The sequence below is a fragment of the Mixophyes fleayi genome, chromosome 2 (genome assembly GCF_038048845.1).
Source record: "Mixophyes fleayi isolate aMixFle1 chromosome 2, aMixFle1.hap1, whole genome shotgun sequence".
Classification (NCBI taxonomy): Eukaryota; Metazoa; Chordata; class Amphibia; order Anura; family Limnodynastidae; genus Mixophyes; species Mixophyes fleayi.
In genome coordinates, this window is record NC_134403.1 from 340746888 (window position 1) to 340769109 (window position 22222).

General features: G+C 41.4%; 1 protein-coding gene across 6 annotated transcripts in view; it reads right to left on the reverse strand.

Moving 5' to 3' along the window:
• The window catches only part of LOC142139450 (uncharacterized), a 19831-nt gene extending 8923 nt beyond the window's left edge, over positions 1 to 10908 (reverse strand). For 2 of the 6 annotated variants that reach the window (XM_075197064.1, XM_075197065.1), the window contains exons 1-6: positions 9479 to 9780; positions 9036 to 9208; positions 7513 to 7870; positions 3406 to 3463; positions 857 to 972; positions 57 to 102 (exon numbers count right to left, since the gene is read on the reverse strand). In XM_075197064.1, the coding sequence (XP_075053165.1) occupies positions 57 to 102; positions 857 to 972; positions 3406 to 3463; positions 7513 to 7870; positions 9036 to 9208; positions 9479 to 9602 (875 nt within the window). In that variant the 5' untranslated portion in view covers positions 9603 to 9780. Of the gene's footprint in view, positions 1 to 56; positions 103 to 122; positions 180 to 620; positions 973 to 3405; positions 3464 to 7512; positions 7871 to 9035; positions 9209 to 9478; positions 9783 to 10659 lie in introns of those variants that run through there. The other 4 variants (XR_012688203.1, XM_075197062.1, XM_075197063.1 and 1 more) reach the window with 4 other exon arrangements.
• Positions 10909 to 22222: the final 11314 nt, after the last annotated feature.

Here is a 22222-nt window from a genome sequence, read left to right on the forward strand (position 1 = left end):
CACATTCCCCTCTGTGCCCCTGTCAATGACAGCAACCTCACTACCATACTGATTACCTCTTTGCACTCCTGCCTCCAGGATTTTGTCTGTGCTGCTCATGACCTGTGGAATTTACTTCAATGAAGTATTAGATTACTCAAAAGTCTCCAAGGCTTCAAAGTTGCTTTCAAAACGAATTTCTTCATTCATAACTGTTTAGCACTCCTCCTCCTAGCTCCTCTGCCCCTGCTACCATCTCTAGTCCGCACTCAGTGCCACCCTATTTATGTCTTCCTCCTTCCATCTAGGATGTAAATTTTCATGAGCAGAGTCCTCTTTCCATACATTTTCCATCCTACCTTTGCACCGCCAGGCCATGCCCAGGATCATGGGCCCCACTTCTCGAACTTACGCTCACTGTTTTGTCAATAGCTGAATCTGCAATTCTGTTCTCTGTTCATACTCTGTTAATTCATTGTTGACTGATCATTGTACAATTTTGTATTGTGTATTTATGTATTACTCATAGCTGTCTGTGCATTTTGTAATGCTGTTAAATGAGCACACTGTTCACCTCCTATGTGTCCTCTGTTCACCTCCAATGGCATTGTGGACCATTTGTGGCACCTTATAAAAGATACTACTACTACTACTACTAATAATAATAATAATAATAAACTACTCATTGTCTTTGCTTAGGAAAAACATGGTCACAGATTTATTTAAAAATAACTAACATAACTGGAAAACAGGTGCATATCAGTGGCTTTACATAAACTGTAGACCAACCAAGTGGTGAAGCATGTTCTGTTTTTCATGTAGGCACGACTAGGACACCCCTTGAGCGAGCATTAGTGCAACTCTCCACTCTGCCCACCTGGTGTTAACCTCATGAGAGCATTACGTCGTAACATCACTTCTCTCGGGGTCAATGCGGGCAACATTGTTGGTTCCCCTGATGTGCCTGGCAGACTGTCTCCATTGTTCCCATTTCTAGGTAAAGAATAAAAAAGGTCTAGTCAAATGAATATAAAACCAAACAACTTTAGCAATGCCAATGCTTGCTGCTTGCGCTTATGAATATTAAGTGTTTTGGTGGATGTGGATTTCTTGTATTTCCTTCTACCAGCCCCACAATCCCTAATTGTGAGTTTGCGATGTCGCTGCTGTGAGTCCAACTTCAAGCATGATAAAGCGTCAGTTACCACATTCTGGTCAATGTTTTGCTCTGAACATGATGTTACAATGCAAGTTTTTCTCTATCAGCCACCACGAAAGCCTCCATACTGGGTGGGATGATGTGGACTGTTTTTTATAGCCTGCATGACCTCCATGCTATCCCACTAAAAGTTTATCTGCTGACCAGATTGTGTCCCCAAATTTTGAGAGAGACTACTATGGGGAATAATTCCAATAGCATCATGTTCCTTGGTTGTGTGCATCCATCCCTGTCCAGGTAGTACCATAACCTTATAGACCAGGTTACCTGTGTGAACAACTTGATTGGGCTGCACTTAAAAGGGCCATAAGTGAGCTGTGCTAAACTGATGAGTGAAATGCTCCCATATCAGTAACTATTTTCTCAACTCTTGCTTATGCATATGAAATGATAACACTTTTTTCTCCCTGCTATTATTCTTTTGACTTCCGTACTAGAAATTGTGACCCATGAGAATTACCTGGCATCCATAATGAACCCAGGAGGGATTGCATGCGGCTGGTGTCACTTTCTCTGCCTGCGCATAAACGCTAAACAAACCTTCAAGCTTGTTTACCTTGCCTGCTGGAAGTCTGTACTTGTATCTATTTCTATGAATAAATAAGATATACTGAATTGCGCCAAAATTCTCCAAACTCCTCTAGCAAGCTGTTAAATTGTTAATATTGCACAGGACCTACTAGCAAGAAAAGCAATACTTATCATACATGAACCCTATAAATCTAAAACTTTCCGGGTGTAATGGCAGGAGACAAAAATCAAATTCTGTGTTGATCTACACCATAAGGACATTGCTCTCCACCCCGGGCAGCACTGACTAAACCCCCTTCATCCCACCTTCCTTAATATACACATGATGTATGAGCCTAAATTTCCCTGTGACCGTTTTACTAGATGCAAAGGTGAAATGATTAAGACCTGTATGGAGTGGTTGACCAGGAATATACCATGCAATCTAATCTCAATTACTTTATGATTTTACCCTGATAATATGTGATTGTGCTTTGACAGATTTTTTATTATTATGTTTGCTGACGATAGCAATGTTCTTTATTAATGGTATTTTAACCTTCCTTCACGAATGCTACTTCTTTTTATTTGGGGTACCTGGGTAGAATTCCCAAATCCTAGACTATTACCCAAATTTACTTGGCTAGCTGCTTTGTTTTTTAGCTGCGCCCACAATATGTACCCTGTTAAGCTGCTCTCATTTCCTAGTGATATACTATTTACCCAGGTGATAAGCACCACTCTCTCTCATTACAGGCCCAACCTTTGGCTCCCTCTTGCTTATGTGTGCCTCCCCGCTAAGCCCCTCTGTGAAATAACAAACCTATTTGTGTTTATCCAATTTTGCGCCTCGAACCACAGGTTGACATCAGTGAAATACATACATATTATCATGCTCACTCCTTGATTCAGGAGCACTTGTATATAACAACCAGTGTAACGAGCATTCTAAACAAGCAATTTTCAAGTTTTGTATGCTTCCCTGTGCACTGTACTCCTTTCCTACAACTTATCCTTGTCTCTCAACCCCGCCTCCGTTAGTTTGCAGATGTTAATGAATTTGCCCTTTGCCACAATTTCCAAATATGTCTAGGTATGTGCCCTAATACAGGATGCAGTTTGCATTCTAGCTGCCCTAGAGCCACTACCCCCCTTTCCCTTCCTCTTGGCCTTCATTATTTGCAACTGCATTTTCCTTACCTTATAAAGGAATTTCCCCTTTGGAATCTGTGGAACTATATGCTCTGAACTCTCCTCAACCTCACTACTGTTATTGACATTGCTATGCTATATATATATATATATATATATATATATATATATATATATATATATATTTGTATATATATATAAATACACACACACGTGTGTGTATATAATATAGGTGTGTGTGTGCATATATATATATACATATATATATATATATATATAGATAGATAGATAGATAGATAGATAGATAGATAGATAGATAGATATAGATATATATCTATATATATATATTTAGATATATTTAGATATATGAGTATATGAATACATATATATGCGTGTGTGTGATTGTATATATATATATGTATGTATATTATCTATCTATCTATCTATCTATCTATCTATCTATATATGTGTGTGTGTGTGTGTGTGTAGATATGTATATGTATATTTATATATATATATATATGTTCCAATAGGTTTGCACTCACGCATATCGATTACTTTGCCGGGGTGCTTCATTGTAGCTCACATTTCTTCGGTTTGCTCCTGCGAGGATAAGAGAAATGAATCTGACCCAGGCTGTGTCCAAGGATTTAAAAAAACAGGTACTTTTGATTCCCCTCCACAAATCCGACAATAACATTTTTTACGGTGGGTTGACTTGGGTGTACGGGATGGAGTAATGCATAATAAGCTGGTGTAGGATAATATTACTAAACAGGAGAGACAAGCCTGTAAAACACTGAGGGAGAATAAAATACTGCTGATTTAGGTGGAACAATAATTCTAAAAGACTTTGATGCAGAGATTCATAGACAACAAGCAGACCATATTATTTATATGAGAGCTAATTCTGGTCCAACAATTAATGTTAAAAATAAGGTTGATAGAGTGATACATTTTTCTGTACATAATGGTTGAATTAATGAGGGGATAGGTGAATCAATTATGAAAAAAAAAACCAATGTGTCCGATTTTATATACTTTACTGAAAATACATAAGTCCTTAGAAAATACTCCAGGTTGCTCGCTCATTTTGGCATGTGGCTCAGTATGACAACCAATAGCCCAATATTTGGACTATTTTTTACAACCATGTGTAAAGAAGATCCCTAGCTACTTGAGGGACACTGCCAAATTTTTGGATAGTTTAACCAAACTGGTGGTGATATCAGAGGATGCATTATTATTATGATGGGCGTGTGTTTACTATATACTATAATCCCCCATAAAGGGTGTATTGGGCCGATATCACATGATGGCCCACCAGAAGAATTTCTGATAGAACTCATGGCATTGATAACGGAATGTAACTATTTTCAATATATGGATGGATACTACAAGCAGGTTGTTGGCACCGCAATGGTATCTCATAGTGCCCCATCTTATGCAAACATCTATATGGATGTGTATGAGAGTAAGAACATCAGAACATCCCCCAACTTGTCCAGCTTCAAACGGGCCTTAAAAACCCACCTCTTCCTCAAAGCCTTCCAGTCCCCCACCTAACCGACCTCCTTCCAGCCTCCCACCTACCGCCCTCCCTATCCTGCCCTCCTCTTGCCTCCCTCCTCTTAATTCTCCTCTCCCCCCTCTCCCTCTCTGCGTTCTCCCCCTTTCCTCCTCCCACCCTTGTGTCTCTGTCCGTCCTACCCTCCCCTTAGATTGTACGCTCCTTTGAGCAGGGCCTCCTCTCCTCCTGTTCTCCACCACCTTAACTCTGCTCTCCAGCTCCTTGTCCCCTCCGTGAAGTCCTCCTGCCCTTCTGCCCCTCTAGCTTCTCCGCTGGGGTCTCTCACCTTTCATCTAGCTGTACTTTGAGCTTCTGAGTTACTGTGCTTTTTGTTAACTGTACCGTGCTGTCTCACCCTGTATCGCGTTTCTGTATGTCCCTGTACGGCGCCACGGATACCTAGTGGCGCCCTATAAATAAAAATTAATAATAATAATAATAAACATAATTCCTTGTATTGTAAAATGTTTATTGACAATATCTTTCTAATTAGACAGGGATTGAGGGGGGATTTAGTGACTTGGGCTGCCTCATACAATGCACATAACAGGTGGACACATCCAGGCTGAACTTTCTTGATGTCACAGTTTTCCATACAGATGGCAGAATGAATACAACACTATTTTGTAAAACAACACTACATCTGTCCAGTCATCACCTGTCAACCCTTAAGGGTGGATTAACAATCCTGTCATTCTTGTGGTTTACATGCAGTAATTCAGATACAATGTTGGCTGAAGCACATCTTAAAGAAGTAATGGTTTGCTTCCTTTAAAGAGGCTACTCCAGGAATAAAGTGGAGAGGTGTCTGAAGGAAGTACGGGCATAATACCAAAAAGGGAAGGACAATTTGCCTAAGGTGTATGTGATACCGGATAAGCTGATTTTCAGCATCTGCTTTCATATGGGGTCGAGAAATGTGAGAAAAGCATTGAAACAGCAGTGACCCAAAGTGGCACCGGATCATGTGTTTCAACAGACATTTACCAGACCACCATTAGTGTCTTACCAGAGAAGGACTAATCTTAAACAATTGCTCCTGCGATCTCACATACTAAATGATTCAAACAGTATTTCAATATGGCTAGTGCATGCAAAACCTAGTTGATATCTGGGATAAGATTCTCACATGTCCATAATGACAATAAAGTAAAGATACGTTATAGGCTCATGTTCACGATGAACCACGTGGTATACATGCTGACTTGTCTGTGTGGACTAATGTCCTTGGGGAAGATGGCTAGGAAATTTCGTGATCAGAACTATGGTTCATTTATAAGTCTGAAATAACTAGTGGTAAAACAGATAAATCTGTTGCCAGGCATTATGTGGAGACTAATCTTCAATCAGCTACATTACTCTGTATTAGTATAGCCCTGGTTACGTTAGCTAATTACTCTCTCTTATTATAGACTGGGTACCACCACCTATATGGGTGTGATATAAATACTATGTTCTTGAAGAACATTGGATACATAAGTTGAACAGAATTTTTCTGTAGGACTGAATGAAGCCATTCCTTTGGGACTTTTCTGAGATAGTTATATGATTTCCTAGATTTGTAGTATCCATCCGCATATTGACATATTATATTGTCTATTAATGTTGTACATTCTCTATTGTTTTGTGGGTGCTTGTTATGTGCACTGTTTATTATTGAAAAGGTCTTTGGTATTTGGTCTAGAGATGAAGGTATAATAAATGGATGACTGTGATGATATTACTTATTATAAGTTGCTATGAGGTTATAGAAACTCCACTGGTGCTTTTATTTATGGTTTAAATGTTTATATGGACTTTTAAACCATGATATACTTGTTCCATTTGTAAAAGGGAGAACATTAAATGTGGCAATATATATTCTAATTACATAGTGGTATGAAGGTCTGACACTAATTGTTAGTTTGAATCCAGTTTTATGGTAAGCAGAGCTGCATTTAATCTATTGAGATGTACTTACCTTGCTTATTGTCTAAGGGAGGTGTATTTATAAATGGATCTGTACTATTTATGCATTATTCAACATGTGCTACATTCATAGTTTGCTTGATAATATACAGTTGTTGCATATGTGTTTACTAATGGATATTGCGATATCTGGTTGTTCTAACTAGTTTATAGTTATATTATTAATGTTTGATATACACTGCTGCACAAATAGTAAACATTATCCTGAAGGACACTTAGCAGTACAGAATAGTTTTAAACGTGAGCTTATGTCAGTGATTGCACTGTTCCCGTCAGCCACTAGCGTAGGTATAGTAAGTGCTGAGTACAACTCACTCATTGGAGCTAGTTGTGGTGTTTTATTGGTGTAACTAACCCGTTCTTAGCAACAGGCTCTTAGCTGGTGTTCCATGTCTATGTGGTGTTGAATTGCAAGTGTTGGGCCATTTGATGGGAAGAACTCTCTCTCTCTCTCTCTATAATATATATATATATATATATATATATATATATATATATATATATATATATATATATATATCTAATATATAAATGCTTAGTGGCGTCTGTCTGTCTGTGTGTGTGTGGAAAAAAAAAAACAAGTTGCAGCGCCACCTGCTGGGCAGAGTTATACACTGACCTACAAAATTCTTAGTGTGTGTGGGAAAAAAAATTCAAAAAGGGCTGAAATTTGGTAGGGCTCAAACTCATTTTCGTGAGGTAATTTTACCTCATGAACACACATGTGTAGAGGCGTGCGTTAGTGTGTGTGTGTGTGTGTGGAAAAAACTATTTTCTCAGAAAGGGCTCATCCAATTGACCTAAAATTTCCCCCCGTGGGAGGGGTAGTAAAGGCTAAATTTACGCGTTGAGGGGTCAAACTCATTTTCGTGAGGTAATTTTACCTCATGAACACACATTAAAAAGGCCGCTTGCGTCGGGAAGTAACGCTCTTCCCCTGAGGAGGCCTGGGCTAGGCCCAAATGCATGACAAGAACCTTTTTAAGACCTTAAGTAGCTTGATTTGACTAGAATGCATGAGTATCATGCACGGGTTAACTTGTAAATATATATATATATATATATATATATATATATATATATATATATATATATATATTCATGGTATACTCACCAGTTCTGACGTCATTCAGCGTGCTAGATGATGGACGTTGTGCCACAGATCTTGGAGGGGTACTGCCATCAGCTAACTGCTGATCCTCTCTGGGTGCTGATAAGCTGCTGTGTGGCAGGCTGGCTGTGTTATCTTCCCATTCCTGCCCTTGTTGTCCCTGGCTGGGATTTCCTTGTGCTGGCCTTGCATACACTGCGGGATGAACCAGATTTGCTGAAATAAACTCAGTAGGCCTTGATGTAGCTACCTCTATTGTCAGGATCTGTCGGCTGCTTTCCACTCTTCGTCTCCCTTCTCCCAAGCTAATGCTGTGGATTTGTCCAGACCGGTTATTACGTGAACTGCGTGAGTTACTCACCTGTGAAAACACCAAGAAATCCACCATATAAAACAATTCAATAGTTCTTGTAACCCAGTATTACAATTCCTCACAAAAAATGTAATTAATCACATGCACATTGGCACATACATCTGAAAGATGTTACACTTATTCCACATCTTCCCCTCTGAACCGCAGGTAATTTATAAAAAGCGTTAACCCATAAGCCAAATCTGGAACTGCCACATATTGCAACTAGTCACAAATTCCATGGCCCTGACTTCTACTAATGCAGGAAATGTAAGGACTACAAAATATTACCAAATATTGGCACAAAAACAGTTTCAATTCAACATCACTAGCAAAATATTCAGCCTACAGGAAATGATCACTTGCGACATCATTGCTATATCCTCCATGTGACCTCTAATATGTATGCAGGGCTGGCTGCAAATTCAAAGTTAGACTAGCTGAAGACTTTAAAAATATCACTAAATCTCTAGAAACTCGTAGTCTCTCAAATCATTACAAATTATAAGTTGTGACCCCTCTAATTTAAAATCCTTCATAATAAAAAAGGAGAAGGGAATTGGAAGGGAGGAGATTATATCCCAATAAAAAAAAATGAAAACACAAACCCCACGTGAGCGGGACCGCTGACAATTAAGTGAGCGGGATAGGGGGAATGTACTCTTTGGTTCCCCAAGCATACACTCACTACTCAAGTGACTGACAGTTACACCAGTTCAGACAACAGATGCTGAAGAGAAAAAAAAGACAGCATCCTTAATCAGCCCCAGCACTAGAAAGAATGAGCTGGTTTCCAATACAACAGGGGTTCCTGTGCTATAGTGAAAATTAACCTCAGTCTGGTCTGTGCTAGTCCTGCTTGTGAACCCCAAAGTTATCCCAGTTTAACGGACAAAAAAAAGCACACACATAGCGGTGCAATAAATTGTAATTGAGTAAAAAAAAAATACTTTCTAGATCCAATGTAGACCAAACTGGGGAATTCTTTAAGTTTGGAACTAGGAATCACATGGGAACCATATAACAGTGTTGTTACTCTCCATACTCTGCTGTTATCCTCAGTTCAGTAGAGCACAGGGACCTGTACACTGTACTCCTGTAGAATATTCAGATACAAAAACTGAAATTTATCTTAAAACACACAGACAACTTGTCAAGACATGCGGTTACTTACTGTTCCTCCCCAGTGTCTGATGGCTATCTGGATAACATCAGACTTTGAGCTTCTTGGCAGAACATTAAGACCCTCACTGCTTAGATACTTAGAAATAGAGTCATAATAAACCTTTCTCCGTTTCAAGAGTTCTTCAGCGCTCTGACTGTGGTCTAATATGGCCTCAATAATTCCTAGATATAAAATAATACAACATAAGGTCATTAATTGTTATCGTGTATATAACTATTTATGATTACTTTATGATGCACTATTGTAATTATTTTTATTTTAGCTTTGTTTTAAGTCCCCGCTAAATGCTTTAGACTAAGAAGACATGTACAGAAGATATCATTAATGTTATCCGTGACAAATGCATATACTGATGACAGTATAGTATATGTTAGTATATACATAATGTGTATAATATAGAAATCAATCTGGAGCGGAGCTCAACCCCTCACCTTCTTTTTGACCGTTCATTTTTTTGGATGTAACAGTTTTAGCCAACTTAAAACTTCTTCGTCCAGGAACCTTAGCACTCGCTTGCACCCATCTCTCTCCCGGCCACCGAGACCCAAGACCCATGGTGTCCGCTATAAGCGCAATACTTCGGGTGATGATCAGACAGCAGCCACCAGCAGAAGAAGTTGATGTTTAACTCTCCCTGACTTGTAATAAATGCTACTTTTGTTTCTCTCTGCTGATATTAAAGGATCCGTCGAAAAGAATGTAGCACTGATTGTATTGTTACAAATTAGGAAGAACTGAACAAACTGTTCTGCCACACCTAATATCACTGTACTCTAGTATGGTTACCTACTGACATCCGTACTGTGATGTTGTTTATTTACTTACTGATCTCCATACTATATTGACATCAACTTATCGTCTGATACGAGGCTGAAGTTAGCTTCTTATTCACTTCTTATTCATGCTCCAGCTTCTTATTCAGAAAAGCTTATTTTTAAAGGATTAAATCACATTGGATCACTGATTTCACATCAGATTAACACTAAAGGGGGTTCCTTATACAAACTGCAATAGTATTTAGCCTGACCCAACAAGGTTTTGGGCATGAAATAAGGGGGCAAAGTGGGAAAAAAAATCACCATATTTTATCGTTTTGAATAAGTAGCTGCAGTTTTGCAAGGGTTAAATGCGGTTGGGCCACCAATTTAACAGTGGGAATCAACACAGGGTGGTCAGTTACATATAAAACACTTGTCTTTCGCTTGGCCCAACACTGTTTTGGGCATGCAATCAGGTGGAAAAATGGGCACAGATAGCAGTTTGAGCATTTTGAATAAGTAGCTGCAGTTTTTCAAGGGTTGATATTTTTTTTAAAAAATGGCAACAAAAATAAATCCGCCCCAGCACAGCCATATATAAAATAATACAACATAAGGTAATTTATTGTTATCGTGTGTATAACTATTTATGATTTTATGATGCACTATAGTAATTATTATTATTTTAGGGTTTTTTTAAGTCCCCGCTAAATGCTTTAGACTAAGAAGACATGTACAGAAGATATCAGTCATGCTATGACAAATACATATACTGATGACAGTATAGTATATGTTAGTATATACATAATGTGTATAATATAGAAATCATTGTGGAGCGGAGCTCAGCATCTCACCTTCGTTTTGACCATTCATTTCTTTGGATGTAACAGTTTTAGCCAAATAACCTAAAACTGTATTGTCCAGGAACCTCAGCACTCACTTGCAGCCATCTCTCTGCCGCCCACTGAGACCCATGGTGTCTGCTATAAGCGCAATACTTCGGATGATAATCAGACAGCAGCCACCAGCAGAAGAATTTGGTGTTCAAATCTCCCTGATTAGCAATGAATGCTACTTTCGTTTCTCTCTGCTGATTTTAAAGGATCCGTCGAAACGAAACTAGCACTGATAGTATTGTTACAAATTAGGAAGAGCTGAACAAACTGTTCTGCCACACCCAATGATTGTATACTCTAGTATGGTTACTTACTGACATCCGTACCGTGATGTTGTTTATTTACTTACTGATCTCCATACTTTATTGACATCAACTTATCGTCTGATACGAGGCTGAAGTTAGCTTCTTATTCACTTCTTATTCATGCTCCAGCTTCTTATTCAGAAAAGCTTATTTTTAAAGGATTAAATCACATTGGATCACTGATTTCACATCAGATTAACACTAAAGGGGGTTCCTTATACAAACTGCAATAGTATTTAGCCTGACCCAACAAGGTTTTGGGCATGAAATAAGGGGGCAAAGTGGGGAAAAAAAATCACCATATTTTATCGTTTTGAATAAGTAGCTGCAGTTTTGCAAGGGTTAAATGCGGTTGGGCCACCAATTTAACAGTGGGAATCAACACAGGGTGGTCAGTTACATATAAAACACTTGTCTTTCGCTTGGCCCAACACTGTTTTGGGCATGCAATCAGGTGGAAAAATGGGCACAGATAGCAGTTTGAGCATTTTGAATAAGTAGCTGCAGTTTTTCAAGGGTTGATATTTTTTTTAAAAAATGGCAACAAAAATAAATCCGCCCCAGCACAGCCATATATAAAATAATACAACATAAGGTAATTTATTGTTATCGTGTGTATAACTATTTATGATTTTATGATGCACTATAGTAATTATTATTATTTTAGGGTTTTTTTAAGTCCCCGCTAAATGCTTTAGACTAAGAAGACATGTACAGAAGATATCAGTCATGCTATGACAAATACATATACTGATGACAGTATAGTATATGTTAGTATATACATAATGTGTATAATATAGAAATCATTGTGGAGCGGAGCTCAGCATCTCACCTTCGTTTTGACCATTCATTTCTTGGGATGTAACAGTTTTAGCCAAATAACCTAAAACTGTATTGTCCAGGAACCTCAGCACTCGCTTGCAGCCATCTCTCTGCCGCCCACTGAGACCCATGGTGTCTGCTATAAGCGTAATACTTCGGATGATAATCAGACAGCAGCCACCAGCAGAAGAATTTGGTGTTCAAATCTCCCTGATTAGCAATGAATGCTACTTTCGTTTCTCTCTGCTGATTTTAAAGGATCCGTCGAAACGAAAGTAGCACTGATAGTATTGTTACAAATTAGGAAGAGCTGAACAAACTGTTCTGCCACACCCAATGATTGTATACTCTAGTATGGTTACCTACTGACATCCGTACCGTGATGTTTTTTATTTACTTACTGATCTCCATACTTTATTGCAATCAACTTATCATCTGATACGAGGCTGGAGTTAGCTTCTTATTCACTTCTTATTCATGCTCCAGCTTCTAATTCAGAAAAGCTTATTTTTAAAGGTTTATATCAAGTTGGATCACTGATTTCACATCAGATTAACACTAAAGGGGGTTCCTTATACAAACTGCAATAGTATTTAGCCTGACCCAACAAGTTTTTGGGGATGAAATCAGTGGGCAAAGTGGGCAAAGTCACCATATCTTATCATTTTGAATAAGTAGCTGCAGTTTTTCAAGGGTTGATGTTTTTATTAAAAATTGCAACAAAGATAAATCCAATATCTTTTTGTCCAAGATAAAATAGACTATATACATTATCCAAAGGTTAAAAAGGACCAAAATGAACAAAACTCCACACACCCAATTCTACTAAAATCCGCCACAAAACAACTAATACACCACTTCACAAATTTAAAAAAAGACAAAGAAATAAAACAAATCAAAACTTTCCACGAGAGAAACATGCCAACCCCTAGCACGATACTCTGCATTAGAACAACTCCGCCACCAATCTATAATACCACCCTCACGTCCTTTACTGTCAGGTAATGAAAGCAAACTTTAAATGTTTGTAAACCTTACTATACAAAAAGGGTTTCCACAAAATCTAATAGTGATAAAAAAGGATAGATAGCCAAGAATGGAGAGACTGCCAGATGTTAGTTACCACTTAAGGCGGTCTCAACCCCCACCAGAGTCTACCCCAGCTCGCAGCATCCATCCGGCCCCTCTCCATTTCCCTTATTTTTCAAACCTTGTGCAGAATACTATCCACCACCTCACTACAGGGAAGGATGTTGCCCCTAATGCACACGAAACACCGTGCGCTCCACATGTAAAACCTAACAACTACGCTAACTAAAAACGTGCTCAAATAAAAATCCCCACACCTTTTGAGCGCTCCATACACCCACTCAGGGTAACCAAGCCCCGAAAGACACAGAAGGCCTAAGGCATGGGACACTCCCTTGTAAACCTCTATATTAAAAGGACACTAAAGCAATGGTCCATTGTCTCCACCTCCCCGAGAAATTCCTCCCGTGGACAACCGCAATCATCGACACCCCTATGCATCAGGTTCCCCTTAACGAAGAGCCTCCCGTAAAATTCAAGCCAAGTGAGATCTCTAAATTTCAGAGAAATCCGCTTGGAATTCACCAAAGACAGACCCTTCGAGCTCATATCACCTGGGCAAGCCTTTAGTAACAGGGGCACATCAAAGTGAGTACGCAAAATCCTCCTCTCCAACACCCTTCTAGAGGAGTTTTTTGCCTCACTCACCTCAATCTGCCATTTCCTTGTCACATTTAAACCCTGAACCACATAGGCCGGGAGGTATCCATGCTTAACTCGAAGACTTTTTACGGGACCCCCATCCAACCATGCGGTGAGAAAGGGGTACACCCAAACACGAAAGCCAGCTACCCACCGAGGGAGAGACTCCAAAAAGAGACTCCCGAGATGAAGCTTCAAGAAGGCAGTACTAAAGAACAGCACTGGGTTTACCATTCCCAGACCACGTTCATCCTTCGGTTTGTAGGTCACATTCCTCTTGATGAAGTTCAACTTGTTCCCCCATAACAACTGAAAGAACAAGGAACTGACCTGGACCCTTAATGATTCTCGCAACAGACATATGTAACTGATATACAAAGAAATTGGAATCAAGTCAGTCTTGATCAAATCAATCTGCTCTCTTTAGGGCAGCTTCCACTTCTTCCAGTTATCCACCTTAGAGGAGGCATCTGCTAGTTTGAATTCCCAATTTCGCTGGGCATAATCACCCGAACCAAATCGAATGCCTAAGATTTTAACCTCTCGACTGGCCCGAGGAAGCGCATCCGGAAGGACAAACTGCCGTCCTCCCTCCCCTAACCAGAGAGCTTCACTCTTTTCTTGGTTTATCTCTAAACCGAAGCCTCAGAATATTCGCAGATTTTCAATGCCACGTGACTCGACCATGTCTGACAAGACGACTGTGACATCATCACCGTAGGCTGCTACCATCAAGGGAACATTCACAGCCAGCTGCACTCCCCTCACAGCACTGTTCTCAATCCTCCTGATAAAAGGATCAATCGCAAATACATAGAGGAGAGGGCTCAAGGGACAACCTTGTCTTACTCCAGATGAAACCGCAAAAGTAGGACCCACCCAACCATTTACAAGAGGGAAGCTCTCGACCAGCCTATAAATGGTAGAAAGCTAATCAACCAACATCACTGGCAGAACATACCTCTCAAGAAGTGCCCACAGATATTCATGATTGACACTATCAAATGCCTTAGATTGATCAAGCGCCACAAGGTACTTACCCCACTTCTCCGCCCTGCACCGCTCCACGGCCTCCCGGACGCCAAGGACAGCATTAAAGATGCTTTGACCCTTCACCGTATAGTGCTGAGAAGTGGAAAGCAACAGGCCTGATACTTCCATAATCCTATTAAAAATGACCTTTGCCAGAATATTTCTATCTGAATTGAGAAGAGCGATGGGGCGCCAATTCTCAATCCTGGATGGGTCTTTCCCCTTGGATAGCAAAATAAGAGCGGACTGCCTCATGGAGGAAGGGAGTAACCCTCTACCCAAGCTCTCGTTAAAAATCGCCACTAAGTGCGGGGCCAGGAGGTCCACAAAGGCTTTATAAAACTCGGAGGTTAAACCATCTGGGCCTGGGGATTTCTTATTTGATAAACTATCAATCGCCCTCCTGACCTCGTCCACCGTTATCTCAAAATCCAAGGGATCAAGAGAATCCTGATGGCCACCAATTCCAGACACCCCCCTCAGAAACCGTTCCAACTTCTCCTTAATAGGTACCTTCCAAGAAAAAAGGCCAGAGTAGAAGGAGTGCATGACTGACAAGATACCTCCTTGGTCTTTCTGGAGGACCCTTCTGTCATTGTGCAGTTCCCTCACCTCCTTCTCATCAACTGAACTCTTACAGCTAAGGTAGGGATCCGGAGAGGGGTACTTACCGTAGTCTCTTTACAAAACCAAAGAGGCATAACGGTCATACTGGCACTCTTTTATCTGGGATTCTACCCGGGAGATTTCCCCACTATCTCCACCCTCAGAAATCAGGAAATCGAGTTTCCGTCTCAAGGCATGGCAGACGTTCTTTTTTATCCAATTCCTCTGAACTGCCAGTTTCCTAAAGAACCTCCGAGTTCTTCCTTTGAATTCCTCCCACCACTCTGGCCTAGCCCAACCTGTGTCCAAAAGTGTTTCTTGGGTTTCAAGGAAGTCCCTAAAGGATTGTCTAACCTCCCCAGAAGGCTGGAGTTAAGACGCGACAGGCCGCTGCCTTTCTGAGGGGTGTTTGAAGTGTTCAAAGACACGCAAAGACAAACATGATCCAAGAACTCTACCGCCATCTATTCTTGACCTACTTCTACCTCTAAAAAAGGTGAAACCCGTGAGGTCTGGAGAGTGACGAATATGCACATCTACCAGTCCAGCCTGACTTACCATATTAACTAAAAAACTGCATCATAGCCCATTGATGTCCACGAACCTTCCCTATCTTCTGGCCTAACATTGGTGTTAAAATCACCCCTGAAGACAATCTGCTGGCCCGTAAAATGGTAAGGTTTAATTTCCCTGAAAAGGCATTTCCTGCCCAGTTGGGTCTGTGGACCATAAATATTTATCAACCTCAGGACCTGCCCCCATAGGGAACTATGCATAACCATACATGTGCCCATGCTTATTTCTATAATCCGCTGAATCGTTACCATGCCAGTAAAAAGGACTGCCACTCCACCGTACGGCTCGCCCGCAAGAGACCAATAGGAGAGACCTCGCCTCCACTCCTGTTTGCATTTCTGGAAGTTCCGCGAGGTGCCCAACCCTAGTCTCTTGCAAAAACCAAAAATCAACCTCAAGCGTGTTGAAAAAAATCAAAGGATAAATAACGAGCTCGATCGGAACGCACAGATGCCACATTAATGGTGGCAAACTGTATGGGTTGGGGAGCCGTCATTAAAGATTATAGGCATGGGCATTGCCTTCATTACCTCTCAGCATTGTATTACCTAACACCTATAAGGCCTTTGACCCTATCCCCGGATCCTTTACACCATCACTTCTGGCCAGAGACTCTTCTGAGCGACCCACACCACGTCAATCCCAGGATTTGTCCCCCCCAGGTCCTCCGCTTCAAGATATATTTTCTCCCCCTCCCCCCCTGGTTCTATCCCTCCCACCCACCTCCCTCCTATCTTCCTCCCTATCCCCCCGATTCCCTCCACCTGAACTACGAACTACCTCAAAGATGGTGTCAGTATCCTCAGAAACCTTAGTAGGCTCCCCACCTACTTGAAATTTTACACCCACAATATTGATCTTCACACAATTCTCACCCCCTGCTACACCACCAGTTCCGACCTCAGCACCCACCACCTTCTCAACAAAGGGATCAGCCTGCCTAACCCTAACCTTTGCCCTAGTTCTCCGCACTTTGGGCCTCAGGATCATCTCTGCACCAGCAGAACACACAATTGCCCCATTCTCTCTTCACTTGACAGGGAAAGAAACAAAACAACTGGTTCAGGAGAACTTGGACCCGCCCTACTCCCTTTCCGCTTTCTTACCACCTTTCAGCTTCCAACTTTTTCCATATCTTCCTCCCCACCTTCCTTACTAATACTAAGGTGGGCTGAACCCACCTTTGACCTTGGTTTAGGCTTTCTCATTCTGTAGCTGAACAGACATCCTAGACCTAAGTCTTGGCTGAGGCTTAGATTGATATAAACCCTGTTTCCTAGGTTTTACCTTAGCAGGCCTCTGCTCTTCTCTCTCCACCTCCTCAACCTTTTCTGCCATCTCAGCATCGGATTCCCTATTGTGGTGCATGCGGGGACAGTTGGTGAAAGAATGTCCCACTGCACCACACAAGTTACATCTGATTACCTTACAACCTTTTGCCGTATATGTCCAAGCTTTTGGCAATGCGTGCATCTGACAAAATCACAATCCTTGAAATGGCGTAAAGAACCGCAGCGATAACATGTTCGGGGCTGGCTGGGATAGAAGAACTGGATTCAGTCCCAGCCTATATAGGCTGCAGATGGAAGGTGCTGGTCCAGAAGCCAGTTGCCTCAGTCTAATAACAGCCATCCAGGCCATCACTGCATACTGTTTTACCCAATAAAAGGTCTTCCACTAATAAGGATTTGTTGCATACAAATATTGTTATTCTGATGTTATTCTGTTTGGTGATGGCTGAAGCCTCATAATTCACCCAGGGGGACACATTCTTGACACTCCCCCACCATGCCCAGAAATTCTGGAGACCATATCGGGTCTCAAAACTGAGATCATACTCAGCTGTCCCTACTGGGTGAATACAGGCAAAGAGATCCTCGGCCACAAATCCCAATCCAAATACCTGGTCCAGAAAAGTACCCCTATCTGGTGGGGAACCCTCCCCTTTCCATTTCAGTTGGACTACATTCCTTCTATTTCTTATATCTTCCCAAATTTGGCTGTGCTGGGGCTGATTTTTGGCCCCCCCAGAATTATGGCATATGAAATGTATGGCTGCTTTTCCTGACCTCCCCCTACCCCATCATTAACCCCTTCACTCCTTACGTCTCCACTCATACTCCTATTCCCCTCCCTAGCCTTTCTTTCTTGCTCATTTTCTAGAGAAAAAGCCAATAAGTAATTTCAGATTCCTTAACAGAAACACCCATTTCCAACAGGCTATCAGTCACTTTCTTTACTCTCTTTGGCACATCCCAGTCTGCTTTTAACTTGTCTCTGGCTGCTAGGCAGTCCTTGGTCACCATACAAATTAAATTACTTCTTAAACTGAGCTTAGACAAATTAGCATCACTTGCACCAGGCATGATATTACTTTTTGCAACATTCTCACCTGAAGCAGTCTCCATTTGCACAAGACTGTCTGAGGCCCCTGCTGCTCGCACACCTATGCCTAGTGCATCTGCCTCATCTCTGTCATGTCCAGGAAAGGGGATTCCAGCCTTCTCACATATTTTTGCAACAGCTGCAGAAAAGTCTAGCACAGCCAGCAACATTTCTGCAGACACCCCCTGAATCTTCCTGCACTGCGGCTGCAGATCACCATTTGCAGATTTCTCTGTGGATGTTATCAGCCTGGGAATCCCTTTATTCAGTGGCAGCTGGATTATGGTCTTTGAGACTTCTTGGGATGAAATCAGTGAAGGGATTTTCTCTCTCTCCCTCTGCTGGATGTTCTGTGAATCACATGCTGACACACTGCTAGGCTCAGTCCCAGACAGGATGAGGTCACAACCTGGAAGTGCTCTCCCTGCTGCATCCATGTTTCCCAATGCAGTTTTCATGCTGCCAGAAGCTTCCACAGCTACCCCGACTGCACAACCGTTTGTATACTGTTTTCCAATAAATTAATTTGTTCTAAAGTCACATTGTCTGTATTTTGTACATAGTCTGAATGAACAGGCAAATTAGGTGGAATTTGTGATCTCTATGTACTCTGAGAGCTTTGCATGCTTGTCACTGATTCTTCCTCTGCACTTGTAGATTCAGCTTCCTCTGCATTTATCCAGGCACTTAGTAAACGCACTGTTGCTTCTTTATCTTTTTGCACACTCTCCAGTTCTTTTATTTCTTGGGAAAAAACTGCTCTATTTGAGCTAAATGCTTTGTTTCTTTTTAAGCAACAGTATTTGCTCCTTTAACTTCACCACCTCACATTTGGCTACTTCTAGGTTACCTTTATTTCTTCCAATTCCATGGTATCACCCCAGTCACCAGAAGCACCATTCTTCTCTTTATTATTTTCACAGTCAGTGTCCATTACATCGTCTGCTGAAATTGTGGACTCTGCCGTGGTGTTATCCTTCTCTTTACACTGCACCGTCTCCCCCAGTATTGCACCAGTACCTTTAGCCACCGCAACATCTTCGGGAGCCTTTTTCTTTGCTTGCACAGGCTGAGTTCTTCCTCCAGGTTTACTTCTTGGAAGTCCCTAAAACACCTTCAGCTCTCTTTTTCCTACCATCAGGTTAATCTCCAGGTCTTACTCCCTGGCTGCTGGTACTCACCGGTGTTTCTGTGAGTAGGCCTGGACTAGGCTCAACAGCCAGGGGACTCTCCCAGGGAGGATCCCCAGGAGGCTCCAAGAAATCTGGGTAGACAGGAAACAATGGTATGGAAGTCAGGAGCTCACAAGCACACCTCAATGCTGTTGGGCCACTAATTTGACAGTGGGAATCAACACAGGGTGGTCAGCAGGGGCAGGCTGGGCCGGGGAGCATGTGCCCCCCTGCACATACTCCCCGGGCCGGACAGAAAATGTATATCTTGGGCCAGTTCATGCACTGGCCCAAAACTCTATTATTTGGTGGCTGGCCCCTCCACTGGGACCAGCCACCTTTCACCATTGGCCACGGCCTCTCCTCGTCTTGTCACATGGGACATGCACCACATGACAGGTGCCGTCCCATGTGTGAGCAGTGCAGTGCCGTGGGTGGAATAAGGTAAGTGTGTGTATGTGAAGTATATATTGTATGTATTTATGTATGTGTGTGTGAGTGAAGTATATATTGTGTGTATGTGTGAGTGAAGTATATATTGTGTGTGTGAGTGAAGTATATATTGTGCGTGAGTGTGTGTGAGGGAAGTATATATTGTGTGTGTGAGTGAAGTATATAGTGTGTGTGTGGGTGGGCAGTATATAGTGTGTGGGCACTATATATATTGTGTGTGTATATGTGGGCACTATATATATATATATATATATATATATATATTGTGTGTGTGTGTGGGTACTATATATATTGTGTGTGTGTGTGTGCAGTATATAAATATAGTGTGTGTGGTGGGGGGTAGTATATAACTATAGTGTGTGAGTGTTGGGGGGACAGTATATAAATATAATGTGTGTGGGGGCAGTATGTTAATATATGTGAGGCAAAGGGGGTCTTAATATAGCAAGGGAGGTAGGCTACTTAATAGTGGGGTGCAGGTGGGGGCTAATTATTTAATGAGTGCTATTTTATTTATGGGGTGATGGTAAGGAAATTAAATTTATTGGTGGGGCTATTTAATGTAATATTGTGTCCTATTAATTTAAGGTGAGGTGGTTTGGGCTATTAATTGAATATGGGACTGATTTTGGGGCTGAGGGCTATTTATTAATTGTAATTGTAAATATTTAATTTATTGCTGGGGCTGTTTGGAGAGAGGGAAAAGGGATTATGTATTTAATGGGAATACTATTAATTTAATGTTGGGGCTGGTTGGAGGGAAATAGATCTATTTAGCAAATGTGAATATTAGTATTTTAATGTTGGGGTGGAGGGAGGCCTAATTATAAAACTTGTGTGCTACTGATTTAACACTGGGGCTAGTTGGAGTTTTCTAAATCTCATGTACCCATTTTTTTTTTCCAACTAGGGCCATTCCAGGATCCAGACAACAGCAAATGAGCTAAAGTAACCAGCAGCCACAAGTGGTGACAGTGACAAGACACCTAGGAGAGAGCAGGACAGTCTGCCAACTGTCCTGAATCTGGAGGGACAGTCCCGAATTTGGTTGAGTGTTTCGCTTAGGACAGTTGGGAGGTATGTCCCCTTCACTGTGTACTGCTCGTGAAGGCAGAACTGTGTGTACCTAACAGAAGTGCACACAGTATTGCCTGTGTACTTGTCTAAAATGATAACCATGCTACATCATAGGGGGTTACTCTGTCTAAAGTGCCCAGGCCCCCCAGAGCCTTAATCCAGCTCTGGGTCTGGGCATAAAAATATATATATGGATTAAGCAACACTAAAATAGCCTCTTTTTATATATATATATATATATAAATATATATATTGTACCAAAAACTACCCTTTAAGGATGGGCCACTACGTATGGGCCAATGCTGTGTGCTTGCCCCCCTGGCAAAGTCTGCCAGCCCTCCCCTGGTGGTCAGTTACATATAAAACACCTGTCTTAGTATATGGAGTGCTCAAAAGGTATGGGGATTTTGAATTAAGCACTCGTTACTTAGTTAGAGCACTTGTTAGATTTTACATGTGGAATGCACTGTGGTTAGTGCCCATTAGGGGCAAAACCCTTCCCTGTAGTGAGGTGGTGGATAGTATTCTGCACAAGGTTTGGAAAATAAGTGAAATGGAGAGGGGCTGGATGGATGCTGAGAGTTGGGGTAAAGTTTGGCGGAGGTTGAAACATCCCTAAGTGGTAGCTAACATCTGGCAGTCTCTCGATTCTTCACAATCTATCCTGTTCTTTCACTAATAGATTTTGTGGAAATCTTTTTTTTAGTAAGGTTTACAGACATTTAAAGTTTATTTTCATTTCCTGATTGTAAAGGGTGTGTGGGTGGTATTATATATTGGTGACAGGGTTGTTGAAATCCAGAGTATTTTGTTAGAGGATATCATGTTTCTTTGATGTATATAATTATTCTTATTTGTGAAGTGATGCAGTAGTTTTTGTGGAGGGATTGTAGGAGAATTGGGCGTTATGATAATGTGAAGTTTCGGTTGTATTGGTCTATTTTAGCCCTTGATGTTGTACATAGTCTATTTTATTTTGGACAAAGTGATATGGAATTTATTTTTGTTGCAATTTTTAATTTAAAAAAATCAACCCTTGAAAAACTGCAGCTACTTATTCAAAATGCTCAAAATGCTATCTGTGCCCATTTTGCCACCTGATTGCATGCCCAAAACAGCGTTGGGCCAGGCAAAAGACAGGTGTTTTATATGTAACTGACCACCCTGTGTTGATTCCCACTGTCAAATTGGTGGCCCAACGGCATTGAGGTGTGCTTGTGAGCTCCTGACTTCCATACCGTTGTTTGCTGTCTACCCAGATTTGATGGAGCCTCCTGGGAAGCCTCCCTGGGAGAGTCCCCTGGCTGTTGGGCCTAGTCCAGGCCTACTCACAGAAACACCAGTGAGTACCAGCAGCCAGGG